The 17,507-nt window shown below is 48.6% G+C and overlaps 1 protein-coding gene across 10 annotated transcripts in view; it reads right to left on the bottom strand.

The window, feature by feature from the left end:
• The window catches only part of LOC113012405 (AT-rich interactive domain-containing protein 1B-like), a 191,386-nt gene that overhangs the window by 150,466 nt on the left and 23,413 nt on the right, over positions 1–17,507 (bottom strand). For 4 of the 10 annotated variants that reach the window (XM_026152583.1, XM_026152585.1, XM_026152582.1 and 1 more), the window contains exons 1-2: positions 8,548–10,489; positions 4,952–4,969 (exon numbers count right to left, since the gene is read on the bottom strand). The exons of 3 other annotated variants lie outside the window; for them this stretch is intronic. In XM_026152583.1, coding sequence (XP_026008368.1) covers positions 4,952–4,969; positions 8,548–9,792 — 1,263 coding nt within the window. In that variant the 5' untranslated portion in view covers positions 9,793–10,489. Of the gene's footprint in view, positions 1–4,951; positions 4,970–8,547; positions 10,490–17,507 lie in introns of those variants that run through there. 3 more of the 10 variants (XM_026152587.1, XM_026152586.1, XM_026152584.1) reach the window with 1 other exon arrangement.

Here is a 17,507-nt window from a genome sequence, read left to right on the forward strand (position 1 = left end):
CCTCAACCCCACCACACGCAAACCTCCACATGACAGAGCCTGCAGTCGCTGAAGCAACAGGGGAATACAACAACAGGGAGACGGGGCCTGAGCAGTCTGAGTGTGTGTGCATCACAAAAGCATAGACGCAACAGCTGCACACACACACTCACACACGCACTTGTTCGACTAGCGATATGGAAAATAGGCCCTCCCATGCACAATTGACTTCTAATACATTGTATACTCCTCAAACCATCCATTTGCCAGGCATTGCAATTTCAGGGGCCCTGAAAGCAGCACTTTGCCAGCACTTTGCAAAATACCTTAAAAAAATCTGCAGCCTTTACAAACGCGCTCTCACAGTAACTGCCAACTCGAACATGTCTCTTAAAGTGACAACACAGCCGCGTTCCTGGGGATATTGAACGCCGCTTTATCGACTCGCCAGAATTTTCATGTTGGACACAAGACCCCACGCTACCTGCTGTTTAGACACCTCGTCCGCCAATACCATTCCGTGCACGCTCACGTGTACGTCTCCCAGCTAGTGGCACCCGAAGGATTACATGTCTGTGACAATTTCACCCAGGAACTGATAAAAAAACGAGAGGTAGGCGGGGTGAACGCATCAAGCGCAGCGCTGAGAGAGAGGGAGAGGCTCTGATGGTGTACTGTGAACAACCTTGAGTTTCTCCTTGATGCTGAGATACTCAAATACTGCAGATCAGCACAAAAAAGAAAAGATCTCCAATTAAGAAGAAAGAAATCACAGCAAAATGTTCATTAGTGCCGATGGTGTATTGGTTTGGCATTTTAGGGCCTTTTATTCTCAGACCTTTGCCTAACAAGCTCCCCGGCCACACCGAAGGGCTGCAGGGGGGACAGTGACATCACATCGGGAGTCAGAAGTCAAGGAGAGGTGTTGCCGGCTCTTGACCTCGTCACCTCTAATTGCTGAAACGTGCTGTGATTTTCCCATTTGTCAGCATGCAGGAATGTCTGCAAGCATGTCCAGCCTTGCCTTGTGATGTAAATGGAGCACACACACTTCTCCAACACCCCCAAACTCCACTTTTAGCTTTCACGCTCCTAATCGTGGCATAAAGAAGCCCGTCCCCACAGCACTGCACATACATACACTCATTTAAACACTCTGTGTCCCTGCTGTCCACACACATGCCTATGATCGCCTTCCTCAAATGCATACCTGCATTTCCTTCACACACACACAGCCCTCTGCCCCTTCTGTCTGGGTCAGGGAGCCCTCCAGAGCACCTCGCCCTCTCCGCTGTTAATTACCACTAATTGGCCCTGCTCGTTTTTTCCCCCCACTATAATGAAACCATTCATCTTTACTACTTAATGAGTAGGCAGTGTAGTCACCAGCCAAGGTCACTCACAACTCGCATCCAAACGACAGAAAGAGACTTTGGAAACAACTGTGGGGGAAAAAGACGAGAGACAAAAGAGCAGAAAGAGATAAACGGGCTGTTTCAAACACAAAACGTGAACGTGCACCAGTTTGCATACATGACTTGGCTCTTTGGAACGAAGCCAGCGTGTAAGAAAAAGTTGAGAAACGTCTGGGAGCTGTGGGAGTCTGCAGCGTCCGACTAAAACCACAACACAGAGAGGGGATTTCCAAAGACAGACTAATTAAAACGGGGTTATGTGAATGAAAACAATAGCTCTCTAAAAGCGCCGACCAAAGCCGTAAATATAAAAATGCATTTTCCAAATAAATTAAGAGCCTTCTCTCTGGCTTTAGCACACATAATTATCAAAACAACCCCCCCCCCCAGTGCAGGACCCCGCCCCGGCAGGTGAGAGGGCAGCACGTTAGGACGTCTCAGCCACCATAAAACACCTAATTAATACTCAACGCCTCAAATATTAGTCAAGGGGTTGTGTTGCAATCGTATCTCGGGAGATTCTAAAAGAAGGCAAGTTATTGCTGGGGAGGAAATAACCACACAGAGTTATGAATATCTGGATAATGATGCCCAGGAAAGCTGTATTTAAATTCCCTTAAAGACACTCGAGTGAAACTCAATTCAGGTCTTCCTAAGGAAAGATAAAACTCTGCACGTCTATATTTGTCTGATGCTGATAAATTACCTGGAAATAAAGTTATAACTCAATGAATGAGAAGAAGATTTTATGGTACAGCATGTTTCACATGTGCAGCGCGGGGTCAGCGGGTCAGACGGGAGGAAAATATCTTTTCTGCGTGAGCCGGGAAGATGCCAGTCTTTGCCTGACAGCCAGCAATTTCTTTTCAGACCTTTGGTCTTTCCCTCAGAGAAGAATGGCCGTGTTGCGGTTTCTCCTTTCAGCCTCGTGCAGCGCAGCAGAAGCGCGAGCGGTCACGTGCTCCGGCGTGGCGATCAGCCCGGCGCGTCAGTGTTTATAGATGGGACGCTCTTCTATGGATTATGTTAATGTGGTATTCCACGCTCCCCTCTGGCATGTGTCTGACATTACAGTAACCTTTGCATGTTTAGCCAACAGTAACTACGGATGTTCATCGAGCTGGGCGGCGTGCACGCGTGTGCACACGCTCAGAAACGCACAGACATGCAGGCACAGCAGCACGGGGAGATTAACTCCACACAGCAAACAAATGCTCTCGCCATCCGTATTGATATTCTTTGAAGGAATTAACATCTTAAAGAAATAAGACATTTAAACACCAAAATAAAGTTCACTCATGTTGTCGATATCTAATCCAGTTCATCCGGTTTGTGTCAAAGGAGTGGCTGGAATGTAGAGCGCACACGTCCGGCTGCATCACGCTCACAACAACAAACTACATTTTCAACACAACCTCTCATCCCACAGACACCAGCTCCAAGCAGTGCGAAGTATGCATCTGTGTTGTGCAGCCACTGAGCATGCATCTCTGCACAGAAGAGGATGTGGTGTGAATGACTTCCTAAATTATTGAGAGAAAATTGATCTAAATGAAGCAGAGTTCAGCCAGGAGTGACCGAGAGCATCCTGTTGTGACCAGTGTCTATAAAGTCCCACAATTTGGGGTTTGGAGAGGTAAAAGATGACAAGATTATGCTGTGGCTCTGAAAAATATATCCGCGTGGTTGAGTGCACGTTTAAGGCCGAGCGCATGTGTGGAAGAGAGGAAAACCAGAAACTCGGAGCATCTCTGCGTTGCATCGTTTTCCTATTTCTGTCTTCCTTCACAAACGACACGCAGCACCGTGCTGGCCGTGTTTGCTTTTTGGTTTTTTTAGCTGAACAAATGGTCCCACCATGCCAGAGCTGATTAGGATCAACTCAAACCAAACAGCAAGATGTGTGACTGGAGAGCAGAGCCTACAGTGTGGTGGAAACAGTGAGAAGTGCAGAGGCTTTGATGTGGAAAGTGACAGATGACGGCGATGATAATTTTGATGATAATGATTTTCTCGCAGGCTGGTAAGAGGATGGTGGCAGCACGCTATTCATACATGAAGTCACACACACACGCGCAGACTGTGTGTGTGAACCAATCATTTTTCCTGAGCAGTAAATAAACGCAGGCCTGCATCCACTACTCTCACCTTCACATTATTATAAACAGAGTATCTATGAGCAGGGCTGAAGACAAACCTCAAGGTAAAGAAAAAAAGGGGGATTCTCATGATACAGTGGGAAAATAATGTGCACCAAAAATCTTCTGAATTCCTGAAAACACTGAAGATAATCTGCCAATTAACCTCCTCTCCTCTGCTTTTGTTGCACTGAAATGTTGGACCATTAGCTCTATTGTACAGAAGGAAGTGAGGGAGACTTGAATCTTAAAATGTCACGCTGGTATCTTAAAATTTTCATTAATTGCAGCAATCACAGAATTGCTCATTTCCGAAGGGACCGGCGGCTACGCTTCCCGTTTCCTCTTCTGCTGCCCACAGAGGGGAGAAGGGAAGAGGAGTGTGCAGCCCACAGATCTGCTCAGGATTGTGTATAAATATTCGATAGGACACGCTTACTCTCTAAATACCTCTGGCCTGACCGCTGGTCCCCCGGGAGACCTGCAGAGCTACTGAGAGCGAGGCACAGAAAAGCAACAGAGGAGAAAATACAAAACGAAGCATCTCTCTAAGCAATAAGTGCATCAACGTATCTGTTTACCCGTAGTTACATTTATGTTCCTGAGCAAGAAAGAAAGAGAAAGAAGGAAGCCCCCTCCTGTGGTGCTCGGGGGGTCCGTCCATTCAAGAGCCGCACGTGGCTAATTAGCATATTTGAAAGTCAGAGCAGCGGGGTTGGGGGAAGCTGGGGCGCCACGCCCCCCCTCACATACACAACAGTAAAAAAGAAGGAAAAGAGGAAGCCCAGTGTCTGTGTGTTCGAGTCAGAAATAGTTCTTTTTCTTCACATTTTCATAAAGCTGAAGTCGGGAGGCGACTGGAACCGTGCTGACATTTCCCAGAGTTCACACACTCATTCTCTCGGTAAACTCGGCCAGGCCAACTCAACAGAGGTCGGCGGGCCTCCGTGTGACTCACAGCAGATATCGCCTACATTTCTACACGTGCAGCCTTCCTATGGGCCGTCTGCCTCCTCACACGCAGACAGGACAGCAGCAGACTCTGTGTTTATGTCAGTGCCAAAGGACCTCACGCCTCCTGCAGCAGCTCTGTGTTTAATTCTGCGATTATTAAACAATGAAAATGGTTCAAGTGGCATTAATACGTCTGCGTCTGGTCCATCAAACCTGAGGTGAAGCCTAACAAATAACAAGTCCTCAGAAAGAAATCCAGAACTTCTGACTACTTCATCCACCTCGAAGTGTCAAATCTCCCATATGAACAATTAGCCGTCTTCCCCAAAACTGCTTTGTTTTTTATTTCACGGCCGCCCCCTGACGCCGGCAGCTCGGGGAAGACGGAGCTGAGAAACAGCTGACACAAAATCAACACCCGCTCACAGTAATTAAATCCTTTCTTCAGGGCATTTACTCACCAACCTTTGACTCCAGGGGATGCTGTGAATGCATAGCAGGGCCGGAAGGGGAAAAAAAACAAGTACAATCATTTTATTAGCCGGTTAATAATACACAGGCTTTACATCCAGTGATGCAACTGGGCAGTTTTTTTTTTATTCTTATTATTTTTCAGGATCAGAATTAATTGGTGTTTTGTGGAAACCGCATGCAGACCAGGGAGAACCCCGGCCTGCCAATTACCTACGCCGGCTCCACGTTTCATCCAAGGAAGATGAAAAATGCTGCGCAGGCCCTTATCGGACGCAACAGAGCAAATTAAAATTTCACTCTAGTGTTGCTAATCAGCATCGCGCTGGCTGGCCGAGACAGATGTAAACAAAACAACATAAACAAACGGCAGGCGGGGGGGGGGGGGGGGGCTGAGGTTGGACTGCTTACTGCTGACGAAAGGACTTCAGCCTGCCACGGCCAGCACATACAAACAGAGGAAAGAAACACAAACACTCAAGGACACCCACACACACAGAAACATCTAAAAGCACAAAGCCCACACACACACACACACACACACACACACACACACACACACCTGCGTGTCCATTTCCTGACCAGACCCCGTGGGCTGTCCATCTGATGCAGAACATGTACCATAAATTAAATTCCAGCAGCCATACTCAGGCCCATCACTATGCACAAGGCTCCCCGAGATAGCCGCATAATACAAAGTGACATTGATGCATTGCTCCCATTATAAAGTCTTTGTTCGTATCACACTAATAATTCATAAGAGAGAAATGTAAACAGTATGCACTGGAGAGCACTGCGAGCAGGGATCATTTCAAGGTAAGCACATTACCCAAGGATGGGATTCGGTCGAGCCTTTGATAACGCAGAGCTACCGAGCTTTGATTTCAATTCGAAGAAGAAGAAGAAAAACACACACAAAGGAAAACACTGAGCATAATAGTGACAAATTAGTGGAAACTGTAAATATCCATTATTTTTGGTTTATTAGGTCAGATTTTAAAAGAGTCGCTGCTGTAATTATCTCAGCAACACTATCTCCCTCTTACTAGGCCCTCATTATTATCTGCTAATTGCTTTTTTCCTTCTCTGTGTGTTGTGTGTGTTCTGATTAGGAGACAACAGACGGATGCTCGTCACATATAGGACGAGATAGAAAGAATTTTATTTGCGACGTAAACTTAAATAAGTCGTTAAAATTGCATGTGGTGTTGTAGCGGTGCAATAGTTGCACGGTGTGTGTGAGGAGGAACCACAGGCAGCAGAGAAACACAGGAGGAGACATCCCAGCAGAAAATCTCAAACTACAGCCACAACAATGCTCAGCTGCCCTCCAATCAAACGCAACCCGGGAATTAGAAAAGAAGGTTCAATGTCATTTTCAGGAGTGTCGACACGCACCTGTACACACACACAGCCTTCAGTTTGGTGAATGGCCACTGTAGTGGGATGTTGTTGTGGGGGGGGGGGGCAGCAGTGTAAATGAGGTGCACTCGTTTTGTTCACAGCTTGCTCCTGAAGAGAGGCAGTGGGGAGGGAAATTGAATTTGAAAGAGGGGAAGCTGTGCCAACAGGTGACAGAGGCGTGCTTCGACCAAACGCACTCTGAAGTGAGGCGCAGTCATATCACGGGGCCAATTTGGAGGCAGTATTATGCACTACACCGCTCTGCGTTTTTCACACAGCCTGTCACAGCGCGCAGGAGAGCACCGCTGCCACTCCAAATATGAATTAAACATAGGCCTTTTGTAGCGTGAATATACCGCTGCTGAAATGTTGGTAGAGTCAAGAAAAAACAGAGTAGCACACTCACTTACTCCCAGAGTGGAAAACTGCGACATAAAACTGGTAAATGTGAGAGGAGTTTCGATGCGTGGTGTGTCAGAATGAACAAAAATGCAGAAGGAATGAAGCTCATGCGCCTGACTGATCTGTCTGTCTGCGATTTAATAAATAGAAGTCATGCAAACAGCCACTAATAATTAGCTATTGTGTTACAGAGTTAAATTGCTCTAGTTTTCTGGTGACCATCTTATCAGTGCATAATTTGCTACGATCAACACAACAGCAATCCCTCCCACGCTAAAACATTCACTTCATTTCCTCAGCATCTAACACAAATTGCCTTTGATTGAAACAATGTAGGCTAATGAACTGCTTTTGTTTTGTGAGAGGCAGACACTATAAGCTGTGCTCAGCCACCTTGCCCTCCAGTCGTCCAGATGTGCCATCCAGCAGTGCGCATAATTTAGTGCGTCGAAAACAACCTCACGATAACGGCTCTTCTGGAGAAACTCTATGATGTTTAGGTTCGGGGTTCTCGACTGGCAGCTACTCCCTCGCCTGGCTGCAGGTCTGCAGGCAGCAGAAATGTTGGGGGGCGGGGGGCACTTGCTCCGTCTCCAACACTGTCACTGCTCATGTCCCCAGGAGGAAAGCATTCAGCCTCAGCTGCAAGAGCATCCAACAGCTTCAGGGGCTACAGGGTAAAAGCTGAAGGAGGGCTTCTGCAAAGCCCTTTATTTCTAAATATATCTATTATTATACTGCATTATATATTACATGGCAATTAAATAAAATAAATAAAAGTGTTGTACAATTTTTGACAATTCTGTTTAATCAGAAAAAATTTAGCCCAATAATTCATTTTTTAAAATGTTCCACACTGAATTCAGCGTGTGTTTTCTTCTGTTGTGGCAGACACTGCAGCCTTTTGCATGTCTGCTCAGCGAGGAGAAAAATAATGGAAATGATCAAGAGCAAGCTAACCTTCAAAAAACTTCAAATATTACACTGGAAGGTCTCCAACGCCACAATGTTCCCAAAAGACGCGAACGCATCACCACTCCAGGAAAAACACCCCTGCAAGAAATCCTCCGGATTTTTCCTGAATGCCTTCTGCCCAGCGGGGCCACAGAGAGCCAATCAGATGGCTGACTGGGTGTCAACTGTACGCCTGGAGTACACAAAGCTTTTAGCTACTTTACCTCCACTATTCAAATTCCGAACAGGGAATAAACAAGACGCGCAGAAGCGCTCCAGCTCCACGCAGAGCGCGCAGAGGAGGACAGGCGCCTTTTCCATGGGCGCAACGGCCGATGCCATTTCAACTGAGCTAACAGACGAATGCTGTAGTTTGTTAGCATGTTATCTTCTACGTGAATTTTTCACGGGTGCTTCGAACACAGCACCACTTCAAAACAGGGCCTTTGGCACCACGTCGGCACAGAGGTGAACCTTCCAGCGCGGCCGGGTTTTAGTTTGGCGCATGAAACTGCAAAACTGAGGAGTACACAACTGCAGTGTGGACATGTAAGCTGTGGTGACAGAACGCGGGCTATTAATGAGCCCATGTGAATTTTTAAAAAAGCAACTCCAATGCGTCTTCAAAAAAAAAAAAAAAAGAATACATGAAAGAAATACATGCGCGCAGATTTCTTCCCACTGTTCATATTAAAGCCTCAGTCAGAGGTCTGTGCGTATGTAACAATGTAACACGATTTTAAAGGTCACACACACACACACACACACACACACACACACACAGCATCATGAGGACACCGGGGGGCCTCACACAAGTTTCTTAAACTCACCTGCGTCCTGCCGAGGCCCTGCGTTGCGTTGCCAGGGTTCATTGCGTGTGGATGGCTCCTCTGCTGCCCTCCCCAGTGGGCCGAAGTGGCTCCATACTGGGACCCCACGTCTTTTCCCGGGCCCATGCCGGCTTGCTGCTGAGCCGTAGGGCCGCTGTAGTCCTGATAGGCACCCCCGTAGCCCCGCATCATCGGGCTGGGGGACGTCAGCAGTTGGTTGAGGGTCGGGGTCGCCCCCGAGGGATGCTGCTGCTGCTGTGGCTGCGGCTGGGTTTGTCCCGGGAACCTCTGGAAGCCAGCCGAAGCAGCTCCCAGAGGAGACTTGCCGTGGCTCGCAGAGGAGTTGCTGCCCATCATCATGTTCCCAGGTTGCCGACATCCAGAGGGGCCCATCATCCCGTAGCCCCCGCCGCCGTAGCCCGCTCGGTAGGCGGGATACTGGCCGTACTGGCTGTTGTGGTACCCTGCTTCGTGGGAGTTCTCCATGCTGTTATGTGCCGAGGAGTGCGTTATCCCCATCCCGCTGCTTTGTTGCTGCTGCCCGCCATGTTGCTCGTAGCAGGGCCTCGGAGTGTAATAGTTGTTATTGAACTCGGAGTTGTTACTCGGTGGCCCCAAGTTCGAGTGCTCGTACCTGGCGGCCATCATCCTCTCGGAGGGCTTACAGGTGAGCTCCCCTTCACCTTTCCCTGTCATGTGCTGCTGCTGTGGCTCCTCCTGGCCCCCCAACAGGTTCTCTTTGCCGCTGTGGTGTTGGTGATCCGCGCTCCTGTCCCCGCGGGGAACCTGGCCGTTGTTATTGGCGCTGTTGTTACTTTGGATCTGCCGCTGCTGATGTGGCGCAAACTGGCCGAATTGCGGCGGCGGCTGCTGCGGTGGCTGAGACTGAGGGGGATCTCCGCTCCCCGCACATTTCAGCTTGTGGTTCGCGATCAAACTCGACTCCATCGAGGAAGGGCTCGAATTAGTCGACGCCGTGGCGGACGCGAGGTTATTCCCAGCCTTGTCGTGTCCGTCCGGAGCGCCGTGACTCGTGGAAGTTGAATGGACCATGCTGAGCTCGTTCCGGCGGTGATGATCTACATTATTCAGAGTCCCATCTCCAGCAGCCAGCATCGGTCCCGTTCGCTGTCCTGTACCTCCTCCTCCGGATTTCCCCGAATTGAGCTCGGGACCCAGACCGCCGGCTAGTTTCTTATTTTTGCTGTTGGTTCTGGTCGGAGCCGATGCCACTTGCGCAGCCATGGTCACTCCAACATCTCAGCGCGCAGTGACAGCGAGCCCCGACCAGCCGCGCGCGCACAAAATAACACAGAGGGGAGAAAACACGAGCTCAGGGGTCAAAAATAAAACCCGCGGAAAAAGCTTCGCCTGGCTGTCGCGCTGCTGCTGCGGTGGCGTCAGCGAGGCTTCATCTTCAAAGTTTCTCTGGCAGGTTTAAAGAAACTTTTTGCCTTCCCCCCTCCGCCTCTCCTCCATCCCGGTTCTCAGTAATGTGTAGCAGCGTCTCCTGGAGCCCTTGTGGCCCAGCATGGCATGAGAGAGAGCGGGCTCTACCAGCTTATCCACCTCCAGGGCTCCGGCGTGCCTCACATGGAAAATCCGGACTGGAGTAGCGAGCCATTAGGCACGCCGCGTAACGGTCTTTCCACGTTTACAATAATTTGCGAATCGATTTCAGGATAAAAAACGACCCGCGCGGTGCCAAAACGGTGCTCGCAATACACAACATGCCCCCGGAGTCATCACAACGCCTAGCTTTAATTTATCAGCACATCAGGAAACCAAGACGGAAAAGCCGACCTTTAACTTCAAAGTTTGTTTCGTTTTTGGATGAATTTACAAATCACGTCCTCGCGTGCTGCTCCACTCCACGGCGACCCTCCAGACGAGCGCGCTAACGAAACATGAAGTTAGGCTTTGCGAGTTTCTGCGCCATTATCCAGATCAGATTTTCCCTCTCCCCACCCTCCCTCCCTGTCCCTCGGCTCAAGCCAGTTCTCTGCAGCTCTGACAGCAGTCGGACACGCAACCGCAAGCGGTGCGCAATAATGTTGCCATCCGAATAAGAACGTAAGCTCACTTTATAACAGCTTTAACGCCCCAACACCTCCACCACGGTTCCCATCACAGTCTTGTTTTCAACCCTAAATGATCTACTACCTCTCCAACAAAGACACACGGTAATCCCGTAATAACAGGAAACCCAGGAAATCTGTAATAACTATTAATCTATAGGACTAACTGATGCGACAGCAGATAGAAACCGCATTAAACAGGATTAGGTAACTATATGGATGGAATGGAATATAAGTGTAGATTAAAGCTCTTCCTCATCAGGGTCTTATTTGAATACAAGTCTACATTGTTTAATTTCCTTTAATGGATTTACTTTGTCAGAAAAAACTTGTCTGAAATTTGAATGAAATAAAACAAAAAAAAAAGAGGAGGGGGGGCAACCCCCGGTTGCAATGTAAGACCACACGAAACCAAAGTCTACAAGATATGCTACCCCATCAATGGTAGTCAAACATGAATGTAAAATAGTGCTTAGTAAAGAAGCCAGGGTGTCTGCTGGGACTTGAATGAGCAGAGGGTCTGCTTTGATGAGATCAGATGCATTTGATCAACAGAGGGAGCTGCGGATGAAAGAGAGGTGGGGGGGGGGGGGGGGGGGATTTGGAGATGAGAGTTGTGCTGAGGATGGCCGCGGTAATGATAATGACTGCTGGTGGTGGGAACAAATGTGAGGAAGCCGAGGATGATGCTGACGGTGGAGGTGACTGACTTACAGGCGCGGCGATGCTCGTATTTTTCTAACACATAATTGATGCCTTGGGTCACACGGGTTCAAGCGAGGAGACACAGTTTGCTCCGCCTGAGAGTGTACTCTGTGTTCAGAGTGGGATAATTCACTACCAGCCATGTCCATGACAATGGGAAGACCCCTGCTGGAGGTACAGCGTCAGTACAAGCTGTAGGTTAAAAATATAAACGTTTAAAGATACAAGAAAAAAAAACACATAAAAGTGTACATTTGTGGTTCCACCCTCACGATGCACGCACGATAAATATAGCGTGCGACAGCAAGAGGCCCAATCCCACTTTTACACCTGGATGCTCGCTCACGGAGGCAATTTAAACCGAGTGACATCCCTGGAAACCTTCACCAGCCACTTGCCTTTATGAGCCCATACCCAGGGCCTAAAAGCTACAACTCCGAGCCTCTAGACTCTTCACTATTCAGTATGGTCAGGCCCAGCCTATAGCACCTACAGGCACAAAGACGATGCCATGTTTACATCCTGTGTGCAGGTGACAGGAAGGACCTGTACCAGTTTGTATTAGGAGAAAAAAATGCAGACTTGGAAACCTTGTGTGATTAGAACGAGCCTCATCCCCATCCTTCCCGCTTGCCGTACTTTGCACACATGACGTTTGTGGCTCCCATCAGTGTCCCAGATCAAAGCACTGATCTCATCTAGAGCAACAGCACCACTGACAGTGAGGGGACCTGGGGCATTAGCATATTCTATGATGGCGCCCGGCTTTTCAAGCCGTTGCCTCGGCTGCAGCTCTGGGTGTGCCGCGCTGTGGCTTTGCAACTGTAATTTCCCTCTCTCACTCATTAAAAAAAGCCCACTGTTCTCCTATTAATTCGCAGACACACTGATCTGTTTGAATGGCTAGGATGGGTGTGTGTGTGTGTGTGTAGGAGGAGGGAGGTGGAGGAGGGCAATGGCTCAGCGCATTTGCATTTATGTTTAATTTATAACCTTCAGGGGCCCCCTGATGCAGCAAGATTGAAACAATAACTCCAGACAAACACGGGGAAGAGAGGAGGAGGAGCTGGAGGAGGGTGGATGGAATTAAAAATATACAGATCTGGGATGGTATGTGCTTTGAATGTGTGTGTTTGAGCATGTGTGTGTGTGTGTGTGTGGGTGGAGAAGGATGCTGCTGCTGTCTCTGCACGATATGCATACATTTTTGCAAGTATTCGTTGGTGCATCTGCATCGCACACACACTCAGGCTCTCTGACAGAGAGACAGAGGTCTCCAATCCACGGGGGGATAACATGCCACGGTGAGTGTCTGTCAGGAGGAGAGCTGGAGCCTGTTCTGGGCGAGTCTGCAGGGATCTCCCCCTTAGCAGCACAGAGCAGCACAGCACAGCAGCACAAGCCTGGCCAAGCACAGAAAGTGGGTCAGCCCGAAACGCACGCATGCACGTATGCACAGACACACAAACACACACGCACGGCTAAGATAGATGCAGCCCTGGTGTCACGCTGTGGGTGTATTTGAAAGAAACAGAGTGCAGAGAGAGAATGCACACATAATGTTTGTGCAGATCAGAGCGACCGCCGTGGTATATTTTGCATTAGCGATGTGGAGATGGGCGCCGCGTTTAAGACGAGGGGTAGATGGCTAAGGAGTAAAGGGGGGTGGGGGGTGCAGCTGAGACAAAAAGCCAGCCAGCCATTGTGAGCACACCCTATGGAAGTGCATCAAATTGATCCATAGCCTTTTCATTTCAGGCTTGGGTAAATAACAGAATTTGCATTGATCATTCTGCAAAACCAGGCAACGACGGGCTTGGGAGCGTACGGCATGTGTGTGTGTGTGAGTGAGTGTGTGTTGGTGTGGCCGCTAACAAAACACATCTCTTATTCCTTTCAGCTCCTTGCGGAGTCGAGGGCCTCACCAGAGCCCTACAAACAGCTATGATGGATAAAATGTTTTCAACAACACTTCAGAGGAGTGGATGCTATTGTGTCCGCCTGTATACTGAAACACAGAATCATAGAATTCCCAGGACACCGCATGCTCTATTTATGTGTTATGAAAAACATGACTCAAAAGAAAACGGAAAACAGCCATGCTCTACTTTCACTGTCAGCTATCATGTGAAGTGTGAAGAGGAGGAAGCGGATGAGAGCGAGATAGAGACGGGGAAAGGAGAGTAGAAGAGAGTGATTTTCTTCATCCGCAGATCCTATCCTGATGGTGACAGGGGACTGGGCTCTCAGAAACACACCCCCACTTTCTCCCCCTCCAGTACCTCTATCCCCCACTCCCCCCCTCTGATGCCTGTCACTGCTACTCTCTCCCTCCCTTCTTCTGACTGGAGGAGTGTGTGAAGTGTCCCCCGAGAGGCACCGACTCAAAGACGGTATTTACAAGATCCACACTGAGCCCACTTTTAACTGCCTGTGAAGAACTTCTCCCGCCGCCTTTGATGTGCCAACCTAATGGGGAAGAGCTTGCCGGCAGTCATTGCATATGTTAGCGAGGCAAAGTGAGCTAATCCGCTAGCATTGCAAGGTAGATTTCAAGCTGCTTGTAGTAACGCTGAATGCTGTATAGTTTTGGTGCATTGCTGCCCCGAAAAAAGAAAAATCTCCACTGGCAAACAGACCCTGACAGGATGTGTGAGCTTTTAAAGAAGGAGCAAAAGGCAAACACTTTGCCTCTTCATAGTGCGTTTAGCACATCCTGACTCGAGGATAAATGTACAAGGTTATTGTAATTTCACTAGCACGGCCTACAGTTAAACTTTACGCTGTTTGAGTCACCTCCATTTGGTATTTGTATCAAAGTGTGTACATGTGCTTTCTCTAATGGCCAGCAGGGGGCGACTCATGTGGTTGACTGTAAAGAAGTGCATCTCATTTTCTCATTTCAAGAATGATGTTTTGCTAGCATGTAGGGTAAAACATTTAAACCACAAAGAAGCGTATGATTTCTCAGCCAGACAAGGGTCCAGGATGAGCTGGGGGGAGACTCACAGACTTCCCTCCTTTATGCTCATGAGCTCTAGAGACTCAGAGATGGACTCCGAGCAGAGCCACACTGAAAGGAGACGACCGAGATGTGCGGGCGTCCGACTAGGACGCCTCCCGAGTAGCTCCTAGGTGAGGTGTTTTGGACACGTCTTGCCGGGAGGAGGCGCTGGGGCAGACACGGGACTCAGTGGACAGATTTTATCTCTCGGCTAGCTTGGCAGTGACTCAGTGTCCAAATGTGGGGACGTTCGGGATGCTGCTGACGGTGGAGGTGATCTGACTACAGGCATAGTGATGATCATATTCTTCTACATGTACATAGTTGATGCCTTGGGTCACACGGGTTCAAGCGGGGAGACTGAGAGCGTACTCTGTGTTCACTGCAAGCCACGTCCGTGACAATAGGACAGTGGGTGTGGACTCGGTGTCCACTCGGATGAGCTGGAAGAGATCACTGGGAAAAGGAAATCTGTGCTTCTCTGGTGAGACTGCTGTCCCTGTGACCCAAATGGCACAGCTCCCCTGTGACTGACACTTTCTACTGTATGACTGTGCACCGGCAATAGTGAAAATGACCAAAGGAACAACTCAAAAACACGGCTGACCATAAAACAGTGGTCGACATCCTGCTGGCTACGCTCATGTTCTGTTTGATATGATGTGATATCGTTTGGAGAGACAAGGACTGGATTGGAAATGAGTATTTCAGAGGGACAGATCAGGCTGAGCGGTTTGGACATGCACAGAGGACAAAGGATGATGAGGACGGAGCTGCCAGGCAGGAGGAAAAGAGGAAGACCTCAGAGGTTCATGGATGTAGAGAAGGGGGACATGCAGAGGGTTGGCGGGATCGGGAGCAGGCAAAAGATGAAGAAGATGATGATTTTTACCGAGGTGGTAGAAATGTTTCTGCCTCCTTCTGCTAATTGAAAGTTTAAAGGCCATGTGACACTTTTGGGGCCTCGTTTGCTGAGTTAACCACAATTGCACACACATGCACACAGCAGCAAATATCCAAAGGTAAAACACAGATGCTCATCCAACTTAGTTTTACCTTTAACAACGGCAGAGAGAAGGAAGGCTTTCATAACAAACAAAGGCATTTGGAACGATTTTGAATTAGGCTAATTAGGTTTGTGTTTTGTTTGTTGTTCAGGAGGCATGATCAAAGTGATATTTCAGCAATTTGTGTCAGCTCGGGAGAAGGGGGGGAAGAGTTTGGAGAATTCTGCCTATTAATCTCCTCAGGTTCGGCGCTCGGTGAGTTAGGGACGGTAATCAAAACAAGAGAATTATGAATAATGAAAAGCGTTGATCAGAAAATGAAACAAAACTGTAGATTTGTGCTTTATTATATGAAAATTGGACTCTACCATTTTCCCCATTTTCCTGTTTCCAGCCCCTAAAAGGAGGGGGTGTCACAGTTTCAATGCATGCCAAATCCTCCGTGCTCAGTCTGAGGGGAAGAAGAAAAATCAAAGAGATATGGATGACTTGACCCAGGAGCTCAAAGTCTGAGAGCAACCGGCTGTTTTGATCTTATCTAATATTTATGAATAACTTCCTTGATATTTCCTTCACTCCATGAAGCCGTCCGCTTTTACACTGTTACACAATGATGTCTTAGAGGGGCAATGACGGAGATCAGACGGGGCCCCGGCTCAGAATACTGAGCGCGCTCTCTCAATAGCCTGGGAGGAAACGCAGCAGCGAGCTATCTTACACTCTGTGATTGAAATACAAGCTCCACTAGACTGCGGCGTGTGTTGTGATGGTATTTGTGTCTCTGTCAACGAAGGCTAGGCACAGAGAGGGGAAAACGCCGTCGCCATTTGAGCATGAATATGAGCGTCTCCGTGTTCGTGCGCGCGACTGCGTCCTTTGCGTGTCTGCCCCTACATATGTACGGGTACGATTCTGCAGTGGGCCTGCCCGCGCTTTTCAGAGACGCAGCTGCCGTGGAACCATTCAAGGCTGTTTGGATCGGTAATGGCCTCTGATGCTTTTCACTATCTCTTCACAAAAGTCAAGTGTTCTCAACGTGTTATTTGCCCAAAGTGGCCTTGTTCCAAGGCTCTATTGTTAGCCTAATGGAGGCGAGACGACACCAAGACTCTAATTACGGACACCGACGATCAGCCCTGATAATATTGAGAGTAAAGTGGGTAATTTGTGGCTGTTGTGTTGAAGGCTTGACGGGAGGCAAAGAGAAGGGAGGGGGCGGCGAGGAGGAGAAGGAAGGTGGGGAAGTTGTTTCCTCGTGTCATCACCCCGTCGTCCGTCACCCAATTATTCCCCCCACGAGCAGAGAGTGGAGACGTGGGCACAGCAGGAGAATATTAATGGGATGTGTGACATTACGGTTCCTGCCCATTCAAAAGAAATGTTCTCTTACATTATGGGCCATCAACAGGTGATTTCTCACCGCTCGCTGAGCTTCGTGGAAGTATATCCCTGTTTCATAAAGCGCCGGCACGCCGCAGCTGTGCTCGTCCGTCTTATTAAACACAGATATTACAGTGGGCCTGCTTTTATAGATCCCCGAGCTGGCAGCGTAGATAACCTTACATCCACCTGAGAGATTAGACGTCAATAATAAAAAGTCACGTGCCCCCAACTTTGGCCTTTAGCTCAAGTGCGGCCCGAGGTAAACACCCCATCAGCGCCTGCAACGGCAAGACAGGCACCAAAGCAACTCAGCAAGCCTGTGCCTATTCTGTCAACACCCAAAATCAAAGCCCCTCTCCCTTGAGTGATCTGTCCAAACAATTAAAATGGAACCTCTTTGTACCATCACACTTAACATGTCAGACAGAAAAATGAAAGGAGCCTCGTGTACTGGAGCCGCGTGCCGTCACGCCTCCTGTGACAAGCCCCACGGAGAGAGCGGCACGCCACAGGACTGACAGCACTGTTCAAATTTTAAATATGTTTTGACACAAAATCAAAAGTTGCTCACCATTACGGGGGAGAGATTCCCCCTTTTCTGTGTGATCACTTATTAGACCCCTAGGTGAACGAGGCAGAAATACTGACACCTGAATATTCTCTTTGCGCTTTCTTTGACATCTTGGAGCAGGTCTGGGGATCGTTTCTCATTGTGAGATATCGTTTCGTAGTGAGATTGAAGCTCTGATCTCTCCACATCTGAGGCTCACCGAAAGCCACCAG

The sequence above is a fragment of the Astatotilapia calliptera genome, chromosome 19 (genome assembly GCF_900246225.1).
Source record: "Astatotilapia calliptera chromosome 19, fAstCal1.2, whole genome shotgun sequence".
Taxonomy (NCBI): domain Eukaryota; kingdom Metazoa; phylum Chordata; class Actinopteri; order Cichliformes; family Cichlidae; genus Astatotilapia; species Astatotilapia calliptera.